Raw genomic sequence first — 26,081 nt, forward strand, 5'->3', positions numbered from 1 at the left:
CTTGGTTTATGCATGCAAAAGGGTAAGGATGCTATATGGGACAACACAAAATGATTGTGCTGGAGATTGTGTTGGAGCACATCAGAGGGAGTCAAGGCTGTTGAAGCTCTTGTTTATAACTCTAATTTGGAGCACCTGCTGGCATGATCTATCCCCAAACCACACCCAGGCTTCCTCTTGGAGGGTGCTAGTTGCAACAGGCCGAAACACAGCCACGGAGCAAGCAAAAAATGAAGCAGTGTGCACAGTCAGAGAGATCCATCTCGCACCCTGCCCCACAGTTTTAGTTGTTTGGTTAAAAAGAGAAAAGCATCCCTTTTTTTTTTCCTGACAGTCTGAAATGGGAAGATTATCTTCCATCTTTCAAAAGGGTTCACAGGGTAGGAAAACTGTCTCCATGTCTAACTCTACCTGCAGGATTGACCCTTTTTAGCCTAGAAAATGGTCTAAAGAAACACAGGTTAAAGCTACACTATGCGTTATGTAAAAACCTATGCTTGCCCTATGTCAAATTGTTTTGGAGTGAAACTTCTGGACTGGTAAGCGACTGAAATGTTGTAGTATCATTTTACTGGCAGCTCTGAAGCATACTGAAATCAGGCATTTGTACTGTGTAAGAAAGGGTTTATCCCTAATTCCTGTGTGGTTAGAGGATTGTTGATTTAACTTGACAGCTCAGGCAGATTCTTTCATTCTATCTGAAAAGAATTAAATTTGTATCCAAAAGAGTGAAAAAATAGTATCTGTATTGCTGTAATGGGGAGAGATTAAATAAACAGTTAAGAAATTGTGAAAATATATGAGCCTAACTGGTGTTAGCACATCAGCACATATTGTCTTGTAACCTGTAACTATTTTCATATTCAGAACCCATGGAGTCAGTTAGGAAAGGCATTTTCCATCAATCAATTTTTTCCTTGCTAACATTTCTCGCCAGTACTTTCCCATGTATTTGGTTAATACATTTGTATGGTAGTCTATTCCTAGACTCTTTGAAAATGGAACAAACACAAGAAAGGAAGATATTTGCTGTGGACCGAAAACGTGCCAGGGACTCGGTACTGATTCCTGTCAGTTTAAAAGAAGGTAATCACAATGCCTCTGATGTAAAGGTCTCGAAACAGAGGTTGAAAGGTTGGGGAATTAGAGAAAATCTTGACATTTCAACTAGACCATTAGCCTTTCACTTCTAATCCATAATATTTATAGTTAGGTGTTATAGCATCACACTACTGTAGTTCTCTCTCATATGCCTGGGAAGTTCTACCTCCATCACCACGTAATTAAAATTCCATTTTCTTTCGGTCAGTTAATACAATGCTGTTGGAAACTTGGACCTACTCGCAGCAGAATATAGGACAGCCACTAATCTTTCTCATCAGCATATCTCTCAGATACCTCTTTGAGAGAAAGAAAGAGCAAGAGAGAGAGGACACCACCCCAGCCCCATGGAAATGACCCATTCAGCAAGGGTAGGAACAGGACTTACAGGCAGTTTCTCTCTTCCATGTGAAAGAGCCATACCACTGAGTCAAGGAGAAAGATGACCAGCTTCCCTTGGAAAACCCTGTTACCGAGCTTGTGGGTGAGCAGCAGTTTGGAATTAGATCACTAAAATAAAGAGGAGCAGAATAGGAGGTTGTGGGAGTGCATATTCGTGTGTGTGTGTGTATAAAAAAAATCTATATAAAAAAATATATACATGAACAGTTTGCCACCAGGTGTGGTGTGCATTATAGATCAATTAATATTTCTCTGGAGACGACCTACCTAAATTCCTTGTTGTTTTGCTAATTGTGAGTGAATACATCCATACCAAAACAATGCTGATAAAATTTATATTGCAGAACCCCATCACCTAAAGCCCCTAGTCACTATGGAAAAATTAATTTTAGGATGTTCTGGAGGTTTACAGGCGCTCCTTTCCCCCTCTCTGAATGTGACAGTCCTTAATGTACCTGTAATCCAAGGAGACTGAAAAACCTTTTGATGTGAAGTAAAGAAACTCTTCCATGAGCAACATAGACACAATTTTTAGTGGTTACTCTGAGCCTTCAAAGGTTGACAAAAAATGCCAAGTTCTGCCAAGAAGCTGAAAACATCCCCTTTTCCAGTGGTCTAAGGCATCTATGGCTGGAAGCAACCTCTGACAGGTCTCCTGGTTCATAAATATCTGCAATATGAATGCCTGCATCAGAGCTGTTCATCCAGTGATCTCCTCCTCATGGTCACTGCTAGTACTGGCTTTGTCTTATCCTAAGATAAATACCTACAGTTGGCCAGATGAATCAAGACCTTCAAGTGCCAGTTTGTCCCTGTGAACGACAAAGGGGTCCTCTGGTGACTAGTTCAGCTGTAGATGTCTGTGCTGTATAAAGGTATAAAGTTAGTTAAGATTAATCCCATCCCAAGGTACAGGACATTAAATTTGTGTTATTTTAAAAACCAGTGATGCTAGTAAAGAACTGAAGATAGTATGTTTTTGGATGTGCACAGGAGAGAGTAGGAACTGGAAAGGTGTGTTCACATACCTGAGGCACAAGTAATCTGTAATCAAGCTGTTTTTTCAAATGGCAGCTCTAAGGTGTTTGGAGTATCAGACCATTTCCCGTATAAGTGGGAAATGTGTTCGTGGGCGGCCACAGGTGAGGAAATCCCAGTTACTTATGAAATGTATTTCTCATATATGTTTACAATCCATCGTGTGCCTCCACTATTTATCACATAGATACTGCCATGCATTTAAATGGGTACTTATGTGTACTCCCTGTATGTATTTATAATAGTGTAATGTATGTAACAAGAGAGAACCACAGAAAGCAAGCACCGCCCACTATTTGAGAAAGAACTGGAAACAGCCAATACATTTTTTAAAATAACAGGATCATCCAGCAACCCATTTGTGAGGTTTGAAAAGTTTCAATTCAGAAGACACTTAAATAACTCTGGCTTCAGTAATGACTGTAACAATTATGATTGCCAGCCCCAAACATTCGTGTTTGCATTTTAGAAAGGGTACTGAGATACCGCAAGATGCAGTTCACATGGTTCGTTTTGTTCTCATCATGTTCTCAGCTAAATACATGGGATTTGGTGGATTTTAATAGGCAAACATGAGAAGGGAATTTGGTGCTGTGGCTCTAGCCCCCATTTTTCTAGAAGTAACTTGATCCTAGATGTGGCAAAAATACAAGTCATTAATATAATCTGTCCGGAGTTAGTGGTTTCTATATGTTATTACATATTTAAACATTCTCTTTAAATTGGGTCTGTGAGTCTCTTTAGGGCAAATGACTACATTTGGTTGTTGCCATCTCAGTGCTGGAAAGGGGAAGTAACCACAGGAGTTACGTTACCACGCACCAGGCGCTCTGTGTGGAATAGAGAACACATGCAGAAGAGGATTTGGATGAAACTTGAGCAATGTGCAATAAAAGAAGAATGAACTTGGACAGCATATTAGGGATGGGGTTTATAGTGGTATTTGTTTGGCCCTATCACGCTGACCTACTTTTCTGTCACTGGAATAGGAAGGAGGTGCTGCTGCTGGTCCTGGGCTCAGGCACACTCTGAAAAAATGAGTTGCTCCTAATGTCTCTTAATTGCTCATCAAAGTCTTGGAGCTAGCCACTGCCAACTTACAAGCTTAACTTACAATTTTATTAATTGTTTATCTGATGTAGTATATACGTTACTTTTTGAATCAATAGCAGGGGCCAGAGCTGGTGCCCTGTGCCTGGCATCCCTGTGTTTCCACGGCTTTGCTGCGAGTGACGTTGTGCAATGGCTCCCCAGCTGCCTCACATCCCTGCAGCAGGCAGCAATATGCTGGGGCTAAATGTGTCTCAGGAAGAGCAGTATTGATTGACTTATTCAATATTTTTGCCTGCCAAGCTCTTGAGATGCAAAATGCAGTCTTCCACAGCGTCTGCCACTTGTCGCATACTAGCCTAAGATAATTAAAAATGTAGAAAGAGAAAAGCTGTCCCATTGTTTTTGGAGCTCAGAGTGTTGAAAATAAAATTACATGCTATGAGTATATTTTGACAGGTGGCTCTGTTCTAAAAATGAATGTAGAAAAGGCACTATGGGGCAGCATGCTTGTCTTTTCTGTCAGGGTTGTACATTGTCCAGGTACAAAGGTTATTTTTATGACTGCCCAAGCTGTGAGTGCAGCTTGGTCATTTCTCAGAGGGGAGTTCACTTATCACCACTCTCATACGTCATGACCAGTAATGACAAATTTGGTCCCCATTTTCTTTTGCATATAAAAGGATGACTTCCATTGTCATGAAGTTTTGGTACTTCATCGCTGGCATTACACAAGTGTAGCTGATCAGAACCTGCTAAACAAGTAAATAAGACCCAAACCTGAAAGCATCCAGGTCCCAATCTTATCGCATATTCTTGTAGCAAGGACTATCTGATCTGACTTCGCATCCTCTATGTGGAGTACTGTCCTTATGTAAAGCATTTTACATGTCTGATCCTGCTCCTTAGAGGTTCTTCTTGATCTGGTGCTGGCCTTTTGTATTTCTTGCCTGGTTTAGGTTTGTGGCATATGTCCTATTTTATATGCCTATTATCTGGGGAAATGGATTAAGGCTGGCACAGATACACTGAACCCTAATCGCTTTAGAGGGTCTGCAGGTCTCCAGAGGTAGTAAGTACTTCAAATGTTTATAATACTAGATTCAGCTGATGTTGCTTGAAGCCCATTCAAGAAGCACGTCTGGAAGGCAGGAAGCAGGGAGTTTTACAGTCTGGTTTTTTTCTGAATATAATTGCCCTGTTAATACTATTTTATATACACTCAGTGCTCAGTTTTGGTTTTGGTGGTTTGGTGGGTTTTTTTCCCTTTGTATTGGGGCAAGCCTGTTTCATTTGAAGCACTGTTTTCACTGCAAAATACATCCATCACCCAGTACCTTGGCTGTATAACTTCTGCTGTGAGAGTTTCAACCCACTTGTCACAGCACTGGGTCAAAGGCAGATTGCTGGTGAGTCATCTATTACCAGGTTTTTGAAAAAGTGATAAAATATAAAATGTGTTTGTGCTGAGGTACCTGGATTTGTCATCCTGGTTGGAAAGAAAGCATTTGCAGCAATAGCATCATTAGGCTTTTTAGATGTGAGCAGGTACCATCCCACTCAAGGATGGTACCAGTGCTGTCACTGTTACCATAAAGACAACACATCTTTTCTGTGTTAATCTCAGTTTGACTCTGTAGAAGCTCTAGGCAACAACTTTTTTTTTTTTTTTATTGTCAAGTCATATCATGATATCTAGCAACAGCCTTTAATCAAAATAAACAGGAATGAGGTTGCTTTTAAGGAAACAATTTTGTCAAGAGAAGAATGAATTGAAGCAAGCTGACTGGAAATTTATTTACTTTGAGAAAGTGAGTAAGAAATAAGAAAAAAGAAGTAAGAAACTTGTTTCTAATCATTGTAATCAGACTCTGGAAAAGGATTCCACAGAGTGGTAGCTATAAGAAAACTTGTTTTTAAGATGGAGTTTAAATAGGTTTATGGAGAAGATCAGCTGACAGGATATCTGCAGTATGAGGAGATCAGAGATGTCCCAAAAGGTCCCTGGAAGTCCCCTGTTCCTTCTGAATTCCTTTTGTATTTAGAAACCAGTTATTTTTCCTCAGGCTTATCTGTTTTGCTCCAATGCTGAAAAGAATAAAGGAATTCAGTATAAGGTTCCAAAAGTGAAGATTTCCCAACAAACGTTCATTTTGATTTTGAACGTGTTGAGTACCCAGCAAATCCTGCTTTAAGAAGACCTGTGGTGAAGGTGTGCCACTTTGTGCACTCACCTCCATCCTTGCCCTTCTAGACAATAGTTCTTCCAGTTGTTTGCTGATGAGCTGTGTTGAACTGTGCTTCCAACAGTGCTGGCTCTTGTTTACAGGAGAAAAATGAAGATAGGGCTATGGGTAAGACTGAAGAGCCTTCAATGAAAATGAGATCTTTTATTGTCCTGGTCAAGAAATCTGTGCATGCTATTAAAAATAAATAAGCCAAGGTAAATTGAAAATGGAGCTGTAGATATAGTTGACATAGCTACCCTGTTAATCTCTAATCTGGGTTACAGCAGTGTTCTTCTAGAAGTTGGTCAGTGCTGAAGAGACCCCTTCCAGCAGAGAGGCCGGGCAGCCGGGGGCAGCAGCAGGTAGTGCACGACACTTGTACAGGAGATGGTGGCTTCCCCTCTGCTTCCACAGGCACTTCATGGCCATTGTCTTGCACCTTCCTGAGTGTTTGATTTGCAACTAAAGTGCCTTTGAGATGACTAACTTTGGGGTGCCTTGCAGCCCTGCTGAAACTCAGCTGAGGTGCTCCACCTGACAGTGTCCAGAGTAGACTAGCAGGGTTTGCATGTTCCTAGACCATCCTGAACAGAGAGTTTGGTTCAGGATTTTGCCTGAGAGGAAGAAAGAGGTATTCTGTTCCTGTTTTGTGATGGCAAGTCTGCTCATCTGAATTGGTGTTTGCAATTCTGCTTGCTGTATTTTTCTTATGGAGAAGTTATACTGCACATAAATAAAATTTAGGGGGAAAAAAAGATCTTCCTTTTTTTTTTTAGTTTTTGTGGACTTTTTTATTTAAACCATTATGTGCTTTTTTAGAGGGGGCAAAGCTGTGTTCTTGGGCTTTCTTGGGTGGGCCCTTCAAATCAGGGGACTAGACCTGCTGCAATCTACTGATTATGGATCCATTATGATAGCTAAGATGCATCAATGCTCCAAATTGCTGTTAAAGCTTTGCTGTCTGATATGAATGGATGCCTAGATTTAAAAATAAATCCTTTGGATTATACTGAAAATTTGAACTGTCAAGAAATAAATGGTGTGGTGAACTGAAACATAGGTCTCTTAAGCTGCCCTCAATTTAGCTGTATTTCAGTAATCTCTCATTCACCTTTCATTGCTGTCAGCAGCCTGTAGGGTTTCTTTTATATTTATGATGGAAATGTCTGCCTATGAATCATGTCACTGAGATGTATGTGGTTTTGCCACTTCAAGGAATTAGTAAACAGTGCATAGTTTCTCTGGTGAAGAACACCTCATTGCTGGGTCATTTGTACCAATCGGTATTTCTTCATGCAAACAGCTCTCTTGCATAAAAAATTCCTTATTTTCATGTGTAGTAGGTGGAAGATATTTTTGTTAAGTAAGTGCATATAACTTCATTTCTTGTTTTTCCATATTTTCACTGTCAGCATGTATTTTGAAAAACTTTTCTTGACAGTAGGCATTCATTAACAGGCTTTTGCAAGTATTTTCTTGGTACAGTTGTATAGTGCCTTTATCATCGAAAAATAGATGTATCTAAAATGCAGAAGCCTGTTGTACCTTTCATGGTTTGGAGTCCCTTTGCTAAAATCTGTGGAGACTAGATGATTTTCATGTTAAAATATCACTTATTTCAAATATAGAACTTTTTCATATACAAAATTGCATTAATAAAACATAATTTCCTTTTTAATCATATACTAAACAAAAATGTAGCCTACTGTAGCTTTGAAACTTAAACATATATTACTAGGTAGTTTTCAATAATATTCTTTCACTCTTAATTTCAGTCACCTGCAATACCGAAGAATTTTTAGGAAGGATAGGAAAATTGCTGTAACAAAACCCAAAGCCCTGAGTATTTTGGAAAACTGCAAGATCTTTTTAATTTGATCTGCTGTTTGTTATTGTCACTGTAGATTATGAATGAGAACACCTGCAATTATCCTTCAGTTAATATACTTTTGAATTGGAATGAAGGGCAGAGCTATGGTGCAGCTGGCAAGTAGTCAGCTAACCTCCATTGCAAGCATTTAAAACACCTCTTCAGTGGGCCTTTTTAATGATAAAATACGTAGGGCTGGCTTTTCTGACAACGTGTGGAACATGATAGATGATAGTAACCTTTTCTCTAAATTAAACTGGAAAACCAGGAGCTGGCAGGGCAGTGCGCTCAGGCGCATGCGCTTTGGGATAGGAGCTTCCTTTCCTGCTCCTCACCCCGTAAATACATTTTTTATGTTTGTTTTAAAATTATGTCAATATATTCTAAGCTATATTCTCATCTCCATTTTGCTGAGCACCCTTCACCCTTTATAGTTTAGAAATAGTTATATTTGTACTTATTTAATGTAGCAGCAGTTACTGCAGGCCAGAGGACAGTCTAGATTTTATTTCCTTTTCTACACAAAAGCAAACTCTATGAGTGTGAGCAACTGTCTACTACTTGCAGATGAAGTGTATGCTAAGTGATTTCTCATACTTTCGTAAATAAAAGGAAAAAACCCTGAGTGAGCTTTTTGGAAATGAGTTTACATTTTCAGAGAAGGAGTTAAAGAGCATACTTGGCTCAGGCATCTATTTTTGCTTAGGGAAACATTTTCCGTAAGAATGTGTACCTCAGTGCTATTTTCTCTTCAAATGTCTCTTTGTGGTTATGGTTTTTTTTTTCTGCTGTGGTCATCTACAGGTATTTGTAAATTCTTCATAATATTAATTTAGACTAGAAGAGGAATCTGCCTGGTTTTTCAAGAACCAAACCACTTTTCTCCATTTTGTTATATTAGTGATTAAAAAATACTGATGTTTTCTTCTGCAGAACTGTAGTAAGACACCCAAATCTGGTTATTTCTAGTCACAGCTGGGTATTCTGTCTTTTGAAAATCTCTCCCTCCTCTCAGATGCTGCTGGTAACTGTTGTCAGTTGTTTGAGTAGCTGTGCTCTGACGGCAGGTGCGAAGGTGTCTATTTGTTTTCTAAGCAAAGACCAGATGTTTGTTCTGGGGTAAGCAGACTTATTTGCAGTTAAAACCTACAGTAAAGGTACACCTTTGCAGGCTGTAAACCAGCCACGTCTCAAGCCGTGTGTGACTCAAAAAGAAAAATGTGAGAGTCAGAGGTAATCGGCTTCTTCACTGCCATGTAAATCTGGGGTATTCATTTACGCAAGTGAAGAACAGATGGGTTATTCTCTCCCCTGTGTTAACAGAGGAAAATTCAGATTTGTACCTTGGACTGGTTCATGCTTTTCCCTTGCTCTACACAGAGATGGCGATAAAAACAAGGCAAAGGGCTATATTTCGAGAATTAGGCCAATGGGAACTCACCGGTTCACTTTAGGAACCACTGATAAATCTGTCTCCCTGGGAGACTTCAGCGAGCATTGAGGCACATCACCTCCAGCTCTGGCCACCTCATGTACTTCCAGTTACTCTGAGCAGTAAAACATTGCACACTGAAAAAGAAACTGGGGAGAGTTTAAAAATTTGAAGTCCTGCAGGGTTATACTGGGCCCATGAAAGGTGAGGTCTTGATCATTTTGTGACTGACACTGTTTTACGCAAAAAAGAGCTTTGCACAGAGTCCCACGGCTACAAACGCTCCAGTGGTAGTCATGCCACTGCTGGCTGTTAGACTCACCCATCAGAAGTCTAGCATTTGTATTTTATTCTAGTGTCTTTAATATATTCACATTAACCTTTAATTTATTCACAGTGTTGCAGGAAAAATTACACTGGGACGAAGGAACAAAGACAAATATTGCTGAAGAAATTTTAAATCATGTGCAGATCTCTTGCGGGCATTGATTCATGTACTTCATGGTGTCAATAATTGTTTGCAAATTGCAGCCATTTTTTTCCTCTGAACGGAGCATTACTCCTGAAATGTAGTCGTTACCTATTGATTAGCTCTACAGTCATTTTCATGCATCAGTAGTTCCGATAAAAAAGTAAGTAGCACTTACTTTACGCCAATGCATAAGATCTGTACATTGATCATTAGTAACTGAAAGGAGTCTTTAGAATATTTTTTTTTTATTGTAGAGACCACATTGACATTTTCCATAACCATAAGTCTCAGGATAAATGGAAAAGCCTTAAGGGCTTTTTTTTTTTTTTTTTTAATTTAGGGTTTTTTTTTGATAGGGGAGTTGTAAATGTTCTGCTCTCTCAGGACAGGACTGCAATAAGAAGGGCATATTTGTCATTGTTTGGTGCTAATGTAATTTCCTGTTTTTCCTACTGTATGACTCTCCTTTTAATCCCAATTGTCAGTAACGGGCTATTTTTTGATTAAATGATGAGACCTGAGATTCAGCAAGGAGAAAATAATTAAAACTATTTGTTTCACAGGCTGTCAGCAGCTATTAGAGATTAGACAAATATAAATTAAGTTTTTTTGTCCCCGAGCCATGTTACAGACTTTGCAAAGTTCACAAACAATTGTAATCCTATTTTATTGAGCACAGATTTAAAAGTAAAGGTCAGTTACGTTTTTGTCACTGAGGAGTTTATATAATTGGTAAAAAACAAATGTTTAGATTATTTTTATATAAAAAGCATGCTGCTTGGGAAAATCTTGCTTCTGATTGTGGCTCCCTTACAGAGCTCAGGAACTAAAAACTAGCCACATCAGCTCAGGAGACGCTGGCAGAGCAAAGTGGGCAAGTTGTCCTTTGCAGCTCGTCCCTCCAGCCACAGGAGCAGCTCACGCCCGGGAAGGGCTGAGCAGCAGCAGGGATTGTGGCTGATGCCGGTGGCCTCTGTGTCCTGAGACCAGCCCCACTCGCACGCTCCTTCCCTGCAGCCCCGCGCATCCAGCAATGCAACGTGCCGTCACACCACCGTTTCGATGCCCCTTGTGACTTTGCCGCGAGGGGAGCCTAGTTTTCTGCCCAGCTCTAAGGGCACGTGCCATATGTGCTGCAAAAAGGGATGTGACCCAATGGGGACAAGTGCCCAGCATGTTGGTGTAGGAGCCATGTGCAGTGAGGTTGCGGTGGTGAGGGCCTGGCAAGAGGCATTTAGGAATTTAGAAGGAGGAATAGGGAATGAAGAAGGGCTGGGACTATCTGTGAGACTGTCATGGGGCGTGATGAAAGGGCAGGCAGAGAAACGGGTGAAAGTTTAGACTGCAGACGTGCTTTGCATACCGCCTAGAGAAGCGGAGTCCTAATCTTGATTGGAACAATTCAATTCCACTGTGAAGTACATATTAAATAACAATAGGCAGCTGCAGAGCTGTGCAGACTTGCAGGTGAAGAGCAGAATTTTAAGCAAGCTGCCGGGCGGGCAGGAGAGGCGGCGGAGAGGGCTGGGACAGGCGGTCTGCACTGGCTTTTAAGCCTCTGCTCAGACCTCAGCCTGTATTTTTATGAGTTAAAAGCAGTTACTAAACCGCAGCACAGTTCTGCATTAATTCAACTGGAATTTTTCCCAGGAAGCAGAAGTTTAATCATCTGGAGCATCGCTGTTTGCAGTGTATCACCGCGAGCGAGTGAGCAGGGAGGGCTCATTGATTGGACTCTCAAGGCAAACGGACGTGTGTAGCAAAATGGCATTACCAAAAAGCATAGTTCAATATGGGCTCCCTAAACAAAGTGAATTATTTCAGCACCAGATGAGTCCATAACATGTATTTATCGAACCACAAAACCTCACAGTATTTGTTTCCCATTCTAAACAACTGCTCTAACCTTTTAGTCAAAAAGCCCTATGAATACAAATGCAACAGAAACTCTCCTGGGGCACTTAATAAAAAGAAAAGGTTAATTCTCACTGCATTATTTTGGCTATTGATACTTCTGCAAATGTAAGCGTCTGGGTCATAGCTACCTATGCCCTTAATCTGTCCGGTATGAAAACCCCAGTCAGAAGCTCTTTGCACAGACAGGAGCTATCTGAGAATGAAATAAAAGGAATATGAAGATATTCAGGAACGTTGTTGGGGTTTTTAACATTCTTGCCCCACAACTACTTTTTTTTCTGTCTTTTTAAATAGCAGATTTGGGAAAGACTTTGGGTGTGGAAGGGATTAAATGTTTTTCTCCTTTCCAGTTTTTCATTGTCTTCCTTCAGATAATGAGATGTGACCGTTCAGTATGGATCTAATTTTCGGAACTTGAACTTACTCTTCCTGCGACACAAGCCAGGACAGTTGGTTTTGTCATTCAGACAGGACTGGGGTGCACCATGTCACCTGCACAGCAACATGACACTTCTGCTGTGACTTCTGTCATCCAGCAAAGGAAACAGGGACAGGGGAAGGACCACATCTGTCACCAAGTCCAGTCCTGGCCTTTGCAGGGAAGACTTTTTTCACAAATTAATGGCTTCATCTTCTACCTTAATGAAGGTTTACAAAACACCTTAGAAATAAGCCTGGATATTAAAATTAAAAACTTCAGTGGATACTAAATCTGGGTCTTGTTACTTCCTAGTTCTTAACAATTTTCAGTACATCCCACTTCCCTGTTTTCCTTTATCTGTTCCACTGGCAAGAACTGCCACCTTTGTTTTCCCCCCTTTGTTTGCCCCCTTGCAAATTAATAACATTATCACCCATCCTCTGCACTACGAGTACCAACCTATCCTTCTTTCAGACCATTTAGCTGATTAAATGTGATGAGTTTAAACTCACAAGTAATTGTTTTCAAGATGGAAGTTTTTTGCTTCCGTTTCAGACCTTGGGAAGCATTTGTGTGGCTTAGAGTTTGCGTGTTTGCTCTCTCCATAATGAGCTCTGTGGTAAAAGATATGATGCCTCAAATCTTGTCTGACATAATTTTAGAAACATGACTAATCTCATTGAAATCAGTGGCACCATTTTCCTGTCTAAAGTTATACACGTTCTTTGGGGCTCTTCTGAATTGAAGCCATCGATAGTTTCCTTGGCAGACAGCAAAGAGCCTTGGGGTTGATTGGTTTAAACAAAGGGATTTAAGCTACAGAGCTTAAACTAACTTTCAGTCTACACAATAAAAAGCTTGATTTGAATAGTAAGATTCAGTCCTCCTTTGCATTTGCATTTTTAGTTATTTTGTTAAAAACAGGTTGATTCTCGTGGGTTAGTAAGCTTTCAGATATGTTGATTTGCAACTGAATATAGCCTTTGCCTTTAAATTTAGTACTTCTCTCGGGTAACCAAGAGGATAAGCTACGCAGACAGCTCCATAATCATATGGTTTCAGAATCTATCTGTGATTTTATGACTTTAGCATTCTGTTGTGATAGAAAGTGGGAAATGGTAGTTTTGTTTACAAGATGACTAATTTTTTTCTTTACTTATTTTACAAGCTACTTTCAGATGAAATATGGCTTCAATTAGAATGAAGAGAACTGTCATTTTTAAAGGGTTTTATTACTTAAACAGAAATATTAGGCACATTTTTCTCATAAAAGCCGAGGATGCATAATCTGTACTTAATTCTGTTTACTGTATCTGTCAGAAAGATAAGATTAGAAAATTTAAGCCACTCTCACCTATTTCTATTCTTTCAGTAAAATAACTATAGAAAATTAGTCTGCTCTTCTTGTTTTCCATCTTTGGAGCATGTCACTAGGGACAGACCTAAATTAACCCCCTTGTTCATATCTTTTTGGTTTATTGTTCAAGATTAAATGCTGAAATTGCCAGCAACTGGAATTATAGGAAACATAAATTTGCAGAATAAGATTCCTTCCCTCCCCACCACTTTTATCTGGCTTCCAGTTTGGGCTTTCTCCTCTCAGTTTGGGGGATATTGCAAAACTATAATTTAAACACAATAACTATGTAGAAAACAGAAAGCCAGACTAGCTCGGGCATGGACAGCGCTAAGTGGTATTTGGTGATCTGCTTGACACTTCTTCCTTCCAGCCTGGGCAGCCTGTCATGTTTCAGTCCTTCAGGAAGGCTCAGAGTCAGCAAAAGGGAAAAGGAGATGAAGGCTGAGACCCAGGGTGAGGATAAGTGCTGCGAGGTGATATCTCTTTTTCCATGCAGGAGCTTTGAGTGGAGCAGACCCATCAGCAGGACGTGTTGCAACCCAGCTAGCATGCTGCTGCAACATACACGTGAAAGATTTGGGGGAAAGTGTATTGTTGCTTTCATCTCTCCCATCTTCCCAGGCACATTTTCGTCTTGCATGCTATTAATGCAGAGACGTAGCACCCTGTAGTCATTTTGGGTTAGTTTGTGCGCTTTGCTATTCCTGGTCCCCATCTTTGCTAGCGCAGGCACATGGCCTGCCTGAGTCCTGGGGGAGAAGTGTCCTCCACTGACCCTACCTGGTGATCCAGGAAGGGATTTGCACCTTCTTGCCTCAGCTGTCTGGTTTCAGCAAGTGCCTCCAGCAGGCAGGTGAGAAACCTGGGCTGGCAGGCAACCTCTCCCAGCCCCGCTACCCAGCTGAGCCCACGGGTGGAAATAGCCCCGCTGCTGGTTGGGGTGCAAAACGGGGGTTGTAGCAATTTAAAACAGAAGAGGCTGTGAAATAGCTGCTGGCCTGTGTAATATTGGATTATTTCATTTTGTCTATGTTCTGTACAGTCTTTATGCTTTTTGATCTCGTCATAGTTTGTAACGGTTTTCTATATGGTGGTTATCTTTTAAATATGTAGGAGTTCCATGCCTGACCTGAGCGCGTATAAGCAATAAAAAGATTAACAGTCCTCATAAGAAAGTTGTGAAGTTGGAGATGTAAGTATCAGTTTCCATTTTCTGAGAAGGGAAAACAAGATATATGGGCAAAGTGAGTTGTCAAGTGTTAAAGAGTAAGTAAAAGAGTAGAGATGACTGTAGGGTGCTACAAGTCAGAAGTGGCCATATATCTTATGCCTGAAGTCTTGTGTTTTCAGCAAAAGCTGGCAAAGACATTTTACTTTGCGTGAGCAGGCAGGTAGTAAAATAAATTGTTCAGGGGTATATGCACTCAGGAGCATCCTCTTCAGCACTTAGAGCCTTGCTGTGTCTCCTACTCTCTGTGGCTGGTAAAAATGCAGCTACCATTTCATATGTGTAAACACTTCTGTGTGCTTTTCTGTGTTGTTTCATTTTGATCACCAAGATCTGGCATCATTTGAAAGAATTCAGCAAACTAAAGATGACCCACGTACTGGTTTAAGATAATGCATTAGAGAACAAAAATTTTAAAGCTTTCATCGTTTGTTTTTTTTTTTTTAAGTCCTCTTTAGTTTTGATCCATTCACATTTTGAATAATATTTAAATTTTGTTTTCAAGTAAAAAATTGGGCATAAATTTCTAAATGATGCAGATGTTCCAGCCACTACCTATCAAAGAAGTTGCTTCTCTAAGAGCTTTGTTGGAGAAAGGAGTCATCTTATGCTCTTATCCATATTTCTCAGATGGTAATAGTTCAAAACTTAGTAGAATTAAAGCCTTGCATAGTTAATAAAAATAACAGGATGATTCTTTAGCATATAGCTAGCATGAATACTAAGCTGTAATTAAGTATTCTTACTTAATGACAGATCAGTCTACATCTTGGAATGAAGAAGATTATATTGAATTGCTCACATGATACTGTAATTATGGCCATAGAGCTGTTAGTAAACAAATAAACTGTATTTTCCTTTACAAACACAGAAAAGGAGTAACAGCCTAGTGTGCAAAGCATCAGGATTAGGATTTAGGAGGCTCGTTCTTTCCTCATCTCTTCTGATTTATGCATTTGCTTCAGTAAATCACTTTGTCTGTGAATAGAGGTGTTGCAGAAAATCCCAGATTATATGAAGATACCCAGGACAATTCTGAGTGATTCAAGTCAGGCATCCTCAGAAATAGGTAGCTGCAGGAAACCTCGTTTCCAGAGGGCTGGTTAACCAGAGTTCCATGCTCCCAGCAGAGGCTCCAGCATTTTGTGAAGTATGTGTACTCTCTCTGCTCCCTCCTGTTATTGCCTGCCTTATTTCCTGGAGACTGGATGTTCTTCCAGCAAGTGACTGTCTCTTGCTGGATGTTTATGCAATGTCTGGGGCAGCAGGCTCCTATCTGTCAAATTTTGCATAGTTACTGAGCTGAGCGAGGTAACAAGCGTAATGTAATTTGAGTGGCTGCAGCGATATCTCCATTCTGACTTTGAAGACATTGCTGTCTGCTGCAAAGTGAGCTTAGGGATCAGCCTTCAGGCAGCGTAATCTTCCTCAATGCACTTGACAAAATGAACAAAGGACTCAGTTATGATTAATGACTTTGACCCAAAGTTTCAAGTCCCTGCTCAAATTCAGTCATGTAAAGTTGGACTCTTGTTTCCGTTTTGAAAATTGCTTAAAACTAAACATCGTTCTTCTAGTCCTTCATCTCAACAGCTTAGAAAATGCAAGGTATGGATCCACAAACACTCCACTCAAATCACTGAGGTTATATTGCACTTCTAAGTGGGAGAGATTCAGTTTGAAATTAAGATACATAATTAGTTTTGTGCATTTCGGCATCTACAAATGACTTCACCGTTGAAACTGCTATTTGAAGTCAATGGAGATCTCTTCAGTGTGGCCCAGAAAGCTGACTAGTCAACAGGGGCTTCATTCAGCTTCCTGATAACACAGATGTCTGATGCTGTTTGAGATGACCTGTGATGTCCTGCTTAGTCTGAAGCAGCTGCTGTGGAAGAGGAGGATTCAGAGCCATGGCCACTGTCTTCCTCAGTAAACCTTTGCTCGTCTTTTGAGTCTGACCGAAGAGCCATACCAGGGCTTGAAAGTAGAGCTGCTTGGCAATTTGCCAGTAAAACAGACTTCTCAGAAGGCATTGCTCTGACACAAAGCAAAGCGAAACCTTCCACCACTGAGTCCGTCAAAAGGTTCATGGGGAAATCAGGCATTCAAGCCTGTGTGCCTGCCTGCTCCTTGGGCTCCCTGAGCAACAGGCTGACCCTGCTAGTCTTTTGGGGACAGTTCCTTTCTTCTGTGGTCTACTTTGTCTATAGGCTTCTGAGCCACCTACATGGGGGCTGATGTGAAGATGAGGTGGGATTTCCGAGGCTCTCTGTGTACCTGGATTTTTTTGAAAGATCTTGCCAGAGAATTTGGTTTCGATAGAAGAAGAGATTCAGGATTTGATACTCTTTGTGTCTGTTTGCCAGCTATGTCTGCTTCTGTTCTTTACAGCGTCTTATGCTAGGATGCTCAGGGAAAAGTTTCTCTTTTTCCCAGAATAGGCATGAATTATTCATATTATAAAAGCTCCTTTCCTTCAACATTTTGGTATTTTTTTAGTTTGAAAATTGCCTTGTGTTCTTAATCCATCAATGTTTCATCTTTTATTATGTATTCATATCTTTGATTCAGAAATTATTTCTCTGTAGCCACAACGTCGTCAGGAGAAAGGCTTCACATTTTAACTCAGCCCTTTCTGTTTGTAGCTGCTGTCTTTTTAAAAGATGAAATCTAAAGAATTTTATTATGGAGTGAATTTATTAAAGAATTTTCTTTACCGTGAGTTGGAGATTGAAGAGAAATTAATTTGATGGTGCTGACTGTGTCTCTAGGGAGAACTGTGTATTCAATAAAACATCTCTATCTCTTTCTGGTCTATAATCAAGGCAGAAATTGGATAGAAAGAGAGTAATAGTGAGCTACATAGGAAAGAATAGGAGGAGAAAGAGAACGCAGATGGAAACCAGGGCTTCTGAGTGAGGGCAGATATGTCTGAAAAGCTGTGCTGCCAGACCTCTCTGGCAGCTTTGGCTTCCTAGGGATCTGGTGGTTGGTGCTGGCCACCAGTCTCACCAGGACTTACAGTCAGATGTTACAGCCTTAATCATCAAAGGTTGCTGAACACGTCCGTGCACCTGCGTCACGGATTCCATTCTGGCCTTTGTTTTCGTACCCAGTGTCTCAACTGATTACTTTTTGGCTGAAATTTTCAAAGCACGTTAGGAGGTCTAGACACTGCAGAAGCTACACAACAAGCGTTGAGCGCACATAGCCCGTGTCTTCACCAGGAGGCTGTGACACTAGAGCAGCTGTTGTTATTTCACCTCGGAGTCTTGCACCCATAAGTAACCTGGTCTTGAAATGGTTCGCTGGTTCACAGATCATAGTAATCAGTGCTCCCTGGAACACAGGTAATTTATTTCTCCCAAGTTTGTTTGCTTTGATATTTATGGGAACGCAATTCCAGCTATTCCATTTCTGACAGTTTTCAAACTATTCTGTGTTGCAGTGGCTTCATGTTTGCCTTTGTTATTGGGAGTCAAGCAGTGCATTGAGGGTGACTGGGTGTCACCCCTCCATTAGCTGCCAGCAAGTAGATGAAAGATTTTGCTGTACCAAGTAACAGTAATTCCATGTTCTCATTCTTGTTGCTAAGCCCCACTGTGCATATGCGTAGTACTGTTCAGGTATCCCAGATGATTGTTATCTTTCCTGAAGAAAGACTGCAAAGGCAGAAAACTCTCTATACACAGAGTTTTTCAGTCCAGAAGCAAGTCAGTAAAATACTAACATTTGCAAAACATTGCCAGAATAATTAACGTTGAGAAAAGCAATGCTGGCAAAAGTGCCTGAGTAGCCAGGCCCAGAAGATGGCCTATTCAGTGCTTGCTGTGTCTTCCTAGCTGGAACCTGGGAAACATCTCACTAGCCGGAGACATGTCTTCTTGTTACCCAAGCCAGGAATGGCCTGATGGAAGCTCACCCATTTAAAAAAGTGAGGCCACAGAGCAAACACCCTGAACCCCCATGACAAAAAAAATCCCTGAAAGCTCCTTTAACTCATCATCCCATGAGTAGATTTCCCGTATGAACTGAAAAGTGAATGACATAATGCATGTGAGTACATGAGGTAGGACCACCGTTATAAAACCAGTGTTGATGAGTGTTCCTACAGCAGTCTACTTAATATTGCAGATGAGGGGCATTCCACCAAAACTTAATGTATTCTGTATCACAAATGGTATGGATAAAGGTGTTTTAACGTGTTCTTCCTCAGCATTAAGCCATTTGCCAGCATACCAGGCAGTCCTGGGTGCACATCTGCCTGTTTGGCCCATTATTCCTGTCCCTCAAAATGCAGCTGTGATGCTAGTCATTCAGTTTGCCAGCTGCTTCCTGCTCTCTGTCCTCTTTGCCCAACCTTCTTTCCCGCCATGTCTCAAGATGGCAGCGTCCTGAAGTCATAAAATACAAACCAAGTAAAATCAGCTGATTGACTGGGGCAAGGGGAAGCTATTCCAAGTACTCCTCTGAGACCATGGGTTGTATCACTACTGCTTTTTCAATCATATGGCCAACTCTGTCAACGAATACAATCTGAAGTATATGCGTGCTGTCCATTCAAACTGTTCGTCATAGTGTTTAAGACACATAGCAAGGTTCTCACTGTTTGCTTGTAGTTACTGAAAATGGTACTGGGAAAATTAATGTATTGCAGAAGAGGAATCATAGAAGCTTATTAGATTTGTTTCCTGCACAATTTTCTGTGGTTTCCTATAAGAATACCATACTGTCTGCCCAGGACTCTGAGCTATGAGTTCAGGTGGAGGTGGAACTGAATGAGTACATGGATTAACAAGGGAAGCACCAGCAAGCCATCACGTATAGCTGATGCAGACACACGATTTCCAAAGAGTTAAGCTGTTGCACCTGCTGTAGAGAAAAGAAAAAGATGTGACATTTCATGGCAACATGGCTGTAGGGACTGACTGTCATCAGCTAACGCATTTTGCGAGCAGTAGTGCCTGGTATAGACAAGATTATATGGCACTTAAAAATGCATTAGTCAAAATGCGTTAACTGGCAAGTCTGAAAAAACCCAAAACTAAATCACAAACCCTCTTAGTATACGTCCCAGTTTTCATAGAACAGAATATTCCATTTGATGCTGAGGGAAAATTATTCTATGTTGATGACTTACTATTGATGAAGATTAAAAAAAAGAAATATCAAAGCTTCTGTAAAAAAACATCTTTTTCTTTGGGAATAGGTAGTGCCAAAATAATGTCATTTTGTGTATATAGACTGCATTTTGCTTAAATAAGCTGGTCACATGCAGTCTTTCTCTCCTTCTACAGCCTACCCATGTAATGAGCAGTAGAAAGATACATAATTTCAATCAGACCTTTATTTACTGTTGAAGGGATACTGCAAACAAATAGTTAATTGCAAAATAATGTAAAGGTAAAAGAAGTGATCAATACTATAACAAGTAAAAGGAATTGCAGATGCAGAATTTCATCAGGAAAAAGTTAAGCAGAAATCAGTTTTACTTGGATATGACAAAGGTATTAATTACAGTTGCTTGGATTCTAATATATAATAATTTGTAAACAAAAATCCAATTTAAAAAAAGTTCAGCACAAATAAGTTGGTAACTGAAGAGTGAAGAAGCCCCATGCAATTTATAGGAATCCCTCTTGTCTTAGGACAAGTCCAGCCAATTCATGAACAAGTTGTTACTCATCCTATGTGTATGTATATTGTATGTTACTGTTTGCTTTTTTTAAAAATTCCAGCAATGTGTAGAGTATCCTTCCCTGTGATTTGAATACTTATTATTACTGCCTGTCTACCTGCAACTTTTGATGTAATACTTCAGAGTCCCAAAGATGGGAACTCGTTCCTGTTTGTATAGAGCATCATGACAAACATTCTGGGCTTTATAGATCAAGGTATTCAACCGCTGGCTTGTGATTCCTCTGGCCCATGATCAGGTGCTCTCCTTCCTAGAAGGCTGTTGGCATCAAAGGATGGGTCAGATGTGTTGCTGTGACAGCAGTCTCCTGCTTGTGGTTGTTTTCTTTTCCAAGGGCTTTATGGTTCCCCTTCATCTTTTGATGGGCTGTCATGTGGTAGAAGAAGAGCTGTGAGTCTCCCAGGAAAGCTGGTAACCAGGAGTGGGGCTGCCACTGCTGGAACAATTAATCCTGCTCCCTGTCCAGATATTCATGAATTGCTCCAGTGGTTGCAACCTGCTGCCAGCTTCTTCCTTCCCGAGAGCTCCTCAGGTGCTGGCACACAGGCAGGACGTGTGTGTGTGTGTCTGTGTGTGTTGCACTTGATCTACGGGTGTGTAGTAGATCCAGCACTTTGGGAAAGAGCCTTGACTCTGTGTGGGCAGGTGGATGTACCGTGCTTTCATGGTAGGTATGGGCATGATCCAGAGGTGGAATCACAGCATATGCTTTTCTTCCAGCCTCTCCAAACAGGTAGGTCATCCACCCATCCGGAAGGCCAGGGGACGCCTGGTGTAGGGTTTCCTTTTTACTTTCATTAAAACAGAAAACATGCCAAAACAATGAAGAGATCCTCAAGTAAGGGAACATTAAATCTTTCAGCATTAGTTAAGCACTTAGAAGATGGGATAAGACAAGTAATTAATCATACATATGCAACTCTGCTCCCTGTTGCACTGGAAAAATTGTTTTCCTTTAACTTAAATTATTACACACTAATTGCTTAATGTGTTATAGTATTTTTTTCCTTATGTATTTAGATAATCGCTTTTAGCAACAGGTGATAGAAACTAAATAGGAATTTTGCATAGAACCTTCTACTCAGCATACTAGATATGGTGGACAGCATGAAAAACAAATTAAATCTTGTGAAAAGATACACAAGCTGACCTTAGTGGACAGTGACAATTTCACTGTGCTTATGGACTGGTCACAGTGTGGCCACGTAAGCACATTTATTGTTGTCTGATCTTGCTCATTATTTTCTTTGTATTGAAGAATAGGAAACAATTTGCTATATAAAATGGTTTGTTAAAGGCCTGCTAGGGCTGCATGAATAAACCCAACAAGTGTCTTTCAACTCGTGCATAGCCTTTATTTAATGTATTTGATACTATTTTTAATAGATCCCCTCTGGTGGGGAACTTACTTGACATATCATGAAAAAGTAAAAATCTTGATAAATCCTGTATATCCTGGGAGACCCTTCCCATCAAATCAGCGAAGGCACATGGTATTTCTGATGCTGTAGGAAGATCCATACAGACCAGTCTCTGAGGCTGTAGAGAGCTCTGCTCATAAGAACATAATCACACAAATTCTGCCCACAGACAATTTTTTAAAGCATTTTAGTTTTGAGCTGTTTTCAGTAAAATTTGGGAGTCATAAACATTGACATTTATGCTTGTTTGTGCTGGAGAGCTGTTGAACACAGGAACATAACGTCCAGTGAACCATTGCATGAAGTAGTCTAGTCTACCCTAGTCTAGTCTACCCTTGATTGGTTTAGTGTGGACTTGGTAGTGTAGGTTGGTGGTTGGACTGGATGATCTTAAAGGTCTTTTCCAAGCTAAACGATTCTATGATTCTATGATTCTATGATTCTAAGTAATGGTTTATCTGTGTCACTAGATATTTAAGTAAAGCACAGCGATACCTTAAAAACTTTTGGTTTCTCTCTGTCATTCAGAGTCAATTGCATAAAATATGAATGCTCGTATTCATCATTGTTCTGCTGCTTTATAGTATTAAGATATTTTATATTGCATCATAGCTGATCATGATAGTAGCCACTATGTGGGCATGTGGACTCCAAGTTTTTGGAGTCATTCCGGTTGCTGCAAAGAATTGTGCATACACATAGCTTTATGTTGTTTAAATGACCTACTGGATGTGAATAGTACTATTTTCCATAAGACAAAGAAGGGTGAAGTTGTAGTAGAGTATGAAACTAAGGTAAGTAAGCATTTTGTGTTTCTAGATAGTGTCTCACAGTACAGTCATCTTCTTAAAAAATAAAAAATATTCCAGCAGTTACCTGGACCTGACTGTTTTTTTAACATACTGACTGATATTTTGCTGAGAGAATAGCCCATTGGATAGCTGGGTTGTCATATTATTTCATTAGGTGGTACTTGGAACAGGACATGCTGTCTTTGTGTGGTGACTGATAGTAAAAGCTGGCTATTTTGTGGCCATTGAAGGAAAGTATGGTGGTATTACTGCTCTTTGCAGCCTGTTGGCATCAGTAGTTTTCCTTCAGCTTAAACACCTTTGATCAAGGGCTTGGCTTGGAACGAGTGGAGCTCTGTGCGTGGAAGTACCTCAGCAGGGCACGTTTCTTCTTCAGCAGTTCGCTCCATGGAGAATGTGCCTGTGGTCACGCAGGGAATATGTTTCTCTCGCAGATGCTGAGGGTGCTCTGCCCCGGCGGCAGCGGGAGAGCTCGCGGTTTGGGTAACCTTGTCTTACTGTGTGATTGTGTGACATGGCTCTACCTTATTTGTAAATGAGACCAAATGCCAGATGCATCAGATCAATTCTTTCTAATAAGTTGTGTTGTATTTATTGTACAGTGAGAAAGCAGAGGAGTTGTTTCTTTTTCAAATACCTGTACCTTGTCACAAAAAGCTTCAAATAACATAGATTTATATTCTTTTTAATTAGGCACTGAGTAACCTATTCAATACTGTCTCATTCATCAAGTGAGTTCTTCAGGAAAAGACATCCTGTCAGGTGCAGCAGACAAAGCTATGAGTAGCATTGGTACTGTTAATGACTCAGGGAATGACTGCAAGAATTGTAAAATGACACATTATTACCTAGCAGGCATTGATCATAATTATATCACTGATAAAGACAAAACATATCGAATGTTGTGTTTTAAATATGCCCTTCAAGAAAAGAAAAAGCATTGAAATAATTTCAGTGATAGCTGTGTGATCCTGCTGAATGCAAAATGGAAATGTTTTGCATATCCTTGGGATGAAAGGAGTTATCACCCTAAGCTATTCACTTATTAATTTTCATTTAATACTCATGGTATATCAGACATTATAGATTTTTCACTGTTTTTCTTTATGCAGAACTCTGATAACTGTGCTCTTTGTAAAATGTAATTCCCTGGTTTACCTGCCTGCTTGGACTGAACTGTGGAATCTTAATTTGCTGTCATGATTTCTGTGATCCTTTGCTTGTGTCGTATTGTTGTTACTATGAACACATTGCACATACAACATAGCCTTCATCTTCTTAAGGCAGACTACAGACCCTTTCATCCTTGCAAAGTGAATAATTAAACTAAGATTTTAATATTTGTGTTTGCTTTTGGGTTTATTAGCTCTAACTGGGAAAACTAAATCAATTATTTTGAATACTCCGTCTGACTAGCTCTTGGAAAAGTGGACCAGAGTTTTCCATATATCTGTTCTGTTGCTTTAAGCTATCTCAAAATAGCACTGTTGTAGAGATGGACTGTAGTCTGCCAGTTGGATAGGTGGCATTTTTATCATTGCCAGCTCGAGGTTTGCATAAGGACCACAAAAGTGATGCAAAACTAGAGGAGCTCTTTGTCACTGGTAAGGTCCTGTGGTATAATGTAATTCTTCTATTGTACCTGCCTTGCCTGAATTTGTTTGGGGTTTTTTTTTGTTTCTGTAGACTCCAGAGGAAGGAGCCTCTACAAGCATCTATGCAGCAGTATCACCTGAGATGGAAGGAGCTGGCGGCTGCTACCTTTACAATGAGGAAAGGACAAAATCGGCTGACATAGCGTATGATGAGGAGCTGCAGAGAAGGCTCTGGACAGAAAGCTGCAAGATGACTGGGATTTCTGATGAATCCAGGAGAGTTCCCTAGAAGAAGCCACTTCCAGCTGGGTAAATGAAATGTATTGTCAAGCATCTTAGGTGAATTCTCGCAGCATCAGTCATCACCCTGGAAATCACTGTTCAGTCCCAAAGGCAAACATGAACAGCTCTGTTCTTCACTTGAACCCCTATTCTGCTAGGGTGTGGGGGGAGTATTCCCACAGAAAGATGTAGTGGTTGGTTTTAAATCTAACCATCAGTTTTGTAAATCATGATGTTTCAGTCTGTGATTAAAATACAATCTTTAACCTTGTGCAGAGTTGAGTTTTCATTTTTTGTTCAACAAAAAAAAAGACCTTCCCCGGTAAGCGTGTTGTCTGTGGCATGTTGAACTTAAGCCACCTTTGTACATATAACTTACTCGTTTTTAATCAGTTTTAAAAGTTGCAGCTTTTTTCCTTAAGCTTCATTGATCTTTAAGACACTTTATAATGAATGTCAGCTTGTTCTAATGCAGCCATTTGGCATTCATGATCATTATGTTGTTTCTATCTTAACGTTAGTTTTATATGTCAGCTTTTATCCAGAGGTTTTAAATGAAGGTCAGAACCAAAAAAAAAAAAGTAAATAAATAAGGTCTTCAGACAGGATATTGAATTCAGTTGTTTTCTGTTCAAGTTCAGCCCTCCTTTAAAGGCGAGCCGTAAGAACGAGGAAGAGATCAAACATGAGACTGGAGACACTGGATTTGGCAGACAGTGCAGTCAGCCTGTTGTCTCAGCAGTGGGCAAATATTACTTTTCCCCTTTTCTCTTGAACCCGTATAAACTTGCATCCGCTACTTCTTGCATTTCCTTTGGGAAGGAGATCCACTTATCTACTGCCTGTTGCGTGAAGAGTCACCTCCTTCGGTGGGTTTTGAACCTAGTTCATGAGAGTTTCAAAACTAGATTTCATGGTTTGGAAGAGACAGCAATCAATTAATACCAGTCCACTTTTTTCACCTTGCTAAGGGCTTTGGAGACTTCCAACATGTCCCCCTTAAACTGTCTCTTTGCTCTGCTGAAGAGTGGTCCCTGCCTACTCATCTGACTTACACAGCAGCAACAGGATATTTTCCCTTTTCTTATGTATTTCTTTCTTAAAATTTCCTAGCAGCTGTTTTATTTGTAATTTTATTTGACTGTCTCTGAGTGTGGACTGATATTTTTTATGAAACTATTTTTGGTAAACCCTAAGATTTCTCTCCTGAGTGAGATAGTGGTCAGTTCAGATGCCATCGGTTTTGAACACATTTCGGTGTGTACAGTTCAGGGAACTCTACCTCTTTCTGTCAAAGTGAAGCTTCAAGAATTACGTTCACATCCATGGAGTAAAGAACAAAACAGACATGTGGCAATATAAAGATAGTCTGAGTTTCTACGAGCCCAAATAACTAAAAGAAAAAATCAGATTGAGGATAGACACAACGTTTTAATGGGGAAGGTGATAAACCATGAGAATAATTCACAGAGAAACTTCCCCTGGAAGTTTCAGTCAAGATTAGAAGTCTCCCCAAAACATCTAGAAGGCTCCAGGGAGACCTTATAGCAGCCTTCCAGTACTTAAAGGGCCTACAGGAGAGATGGGGAAGGATTCTTTATCAGGGAGTATAGTTATGGGACGTGGGGTAATGGTTTTAAACTGAAAGAGGGTAGATTTAGATTAGATATAAGGAAGAAATTCTTTACTGTGAGGGTGGTGAGACACTGGAACAGGTTGCCCAGAGAAGTTGTGGATGCCCCATCCCTGCA

The 26,081-nt window shown here is 40.3% G+C and overlaps 1 protein-coding gene across 1 annotated transcript in view; it reads left to right on the forward strand.

The window, feature by feature from the left end:
- Positions 1 to 24,337, forward strand: part of DHRSX (dehydrogenase/reductase X-linked) — a 174,993-nt gene extending 150,656 nt beyond the window's left edge. The window contains exon 8 of the mRNA XM_075727609.1: positions 24,140 to 24,337. Within this exon, the coding sequence (XP_075583724.1) occupies positions 24,140 to 24,337 (198 nt within the window). The remainder of the gene's footprint in view (positions 1 to 24,139) is intronic.
- The last annotated feature ends 1,744 nt before the right edge of the window (positions 24,338 to 26,081 follow it).

Source organism: Pelecanus crispus, chromosome 1 (genome assembly GCF_030463565.1).
Source record: "Pelecanus crispus isolate bPelCri1 chromosome 1, bPelCri1.pri, whole genome shotgun sequence".
NCBI lineage: Eukaryota > Metazoa > Chordata > Aves > Pelecaniformes > Pelecanidae > Pelecanus > Pelecanus crispus.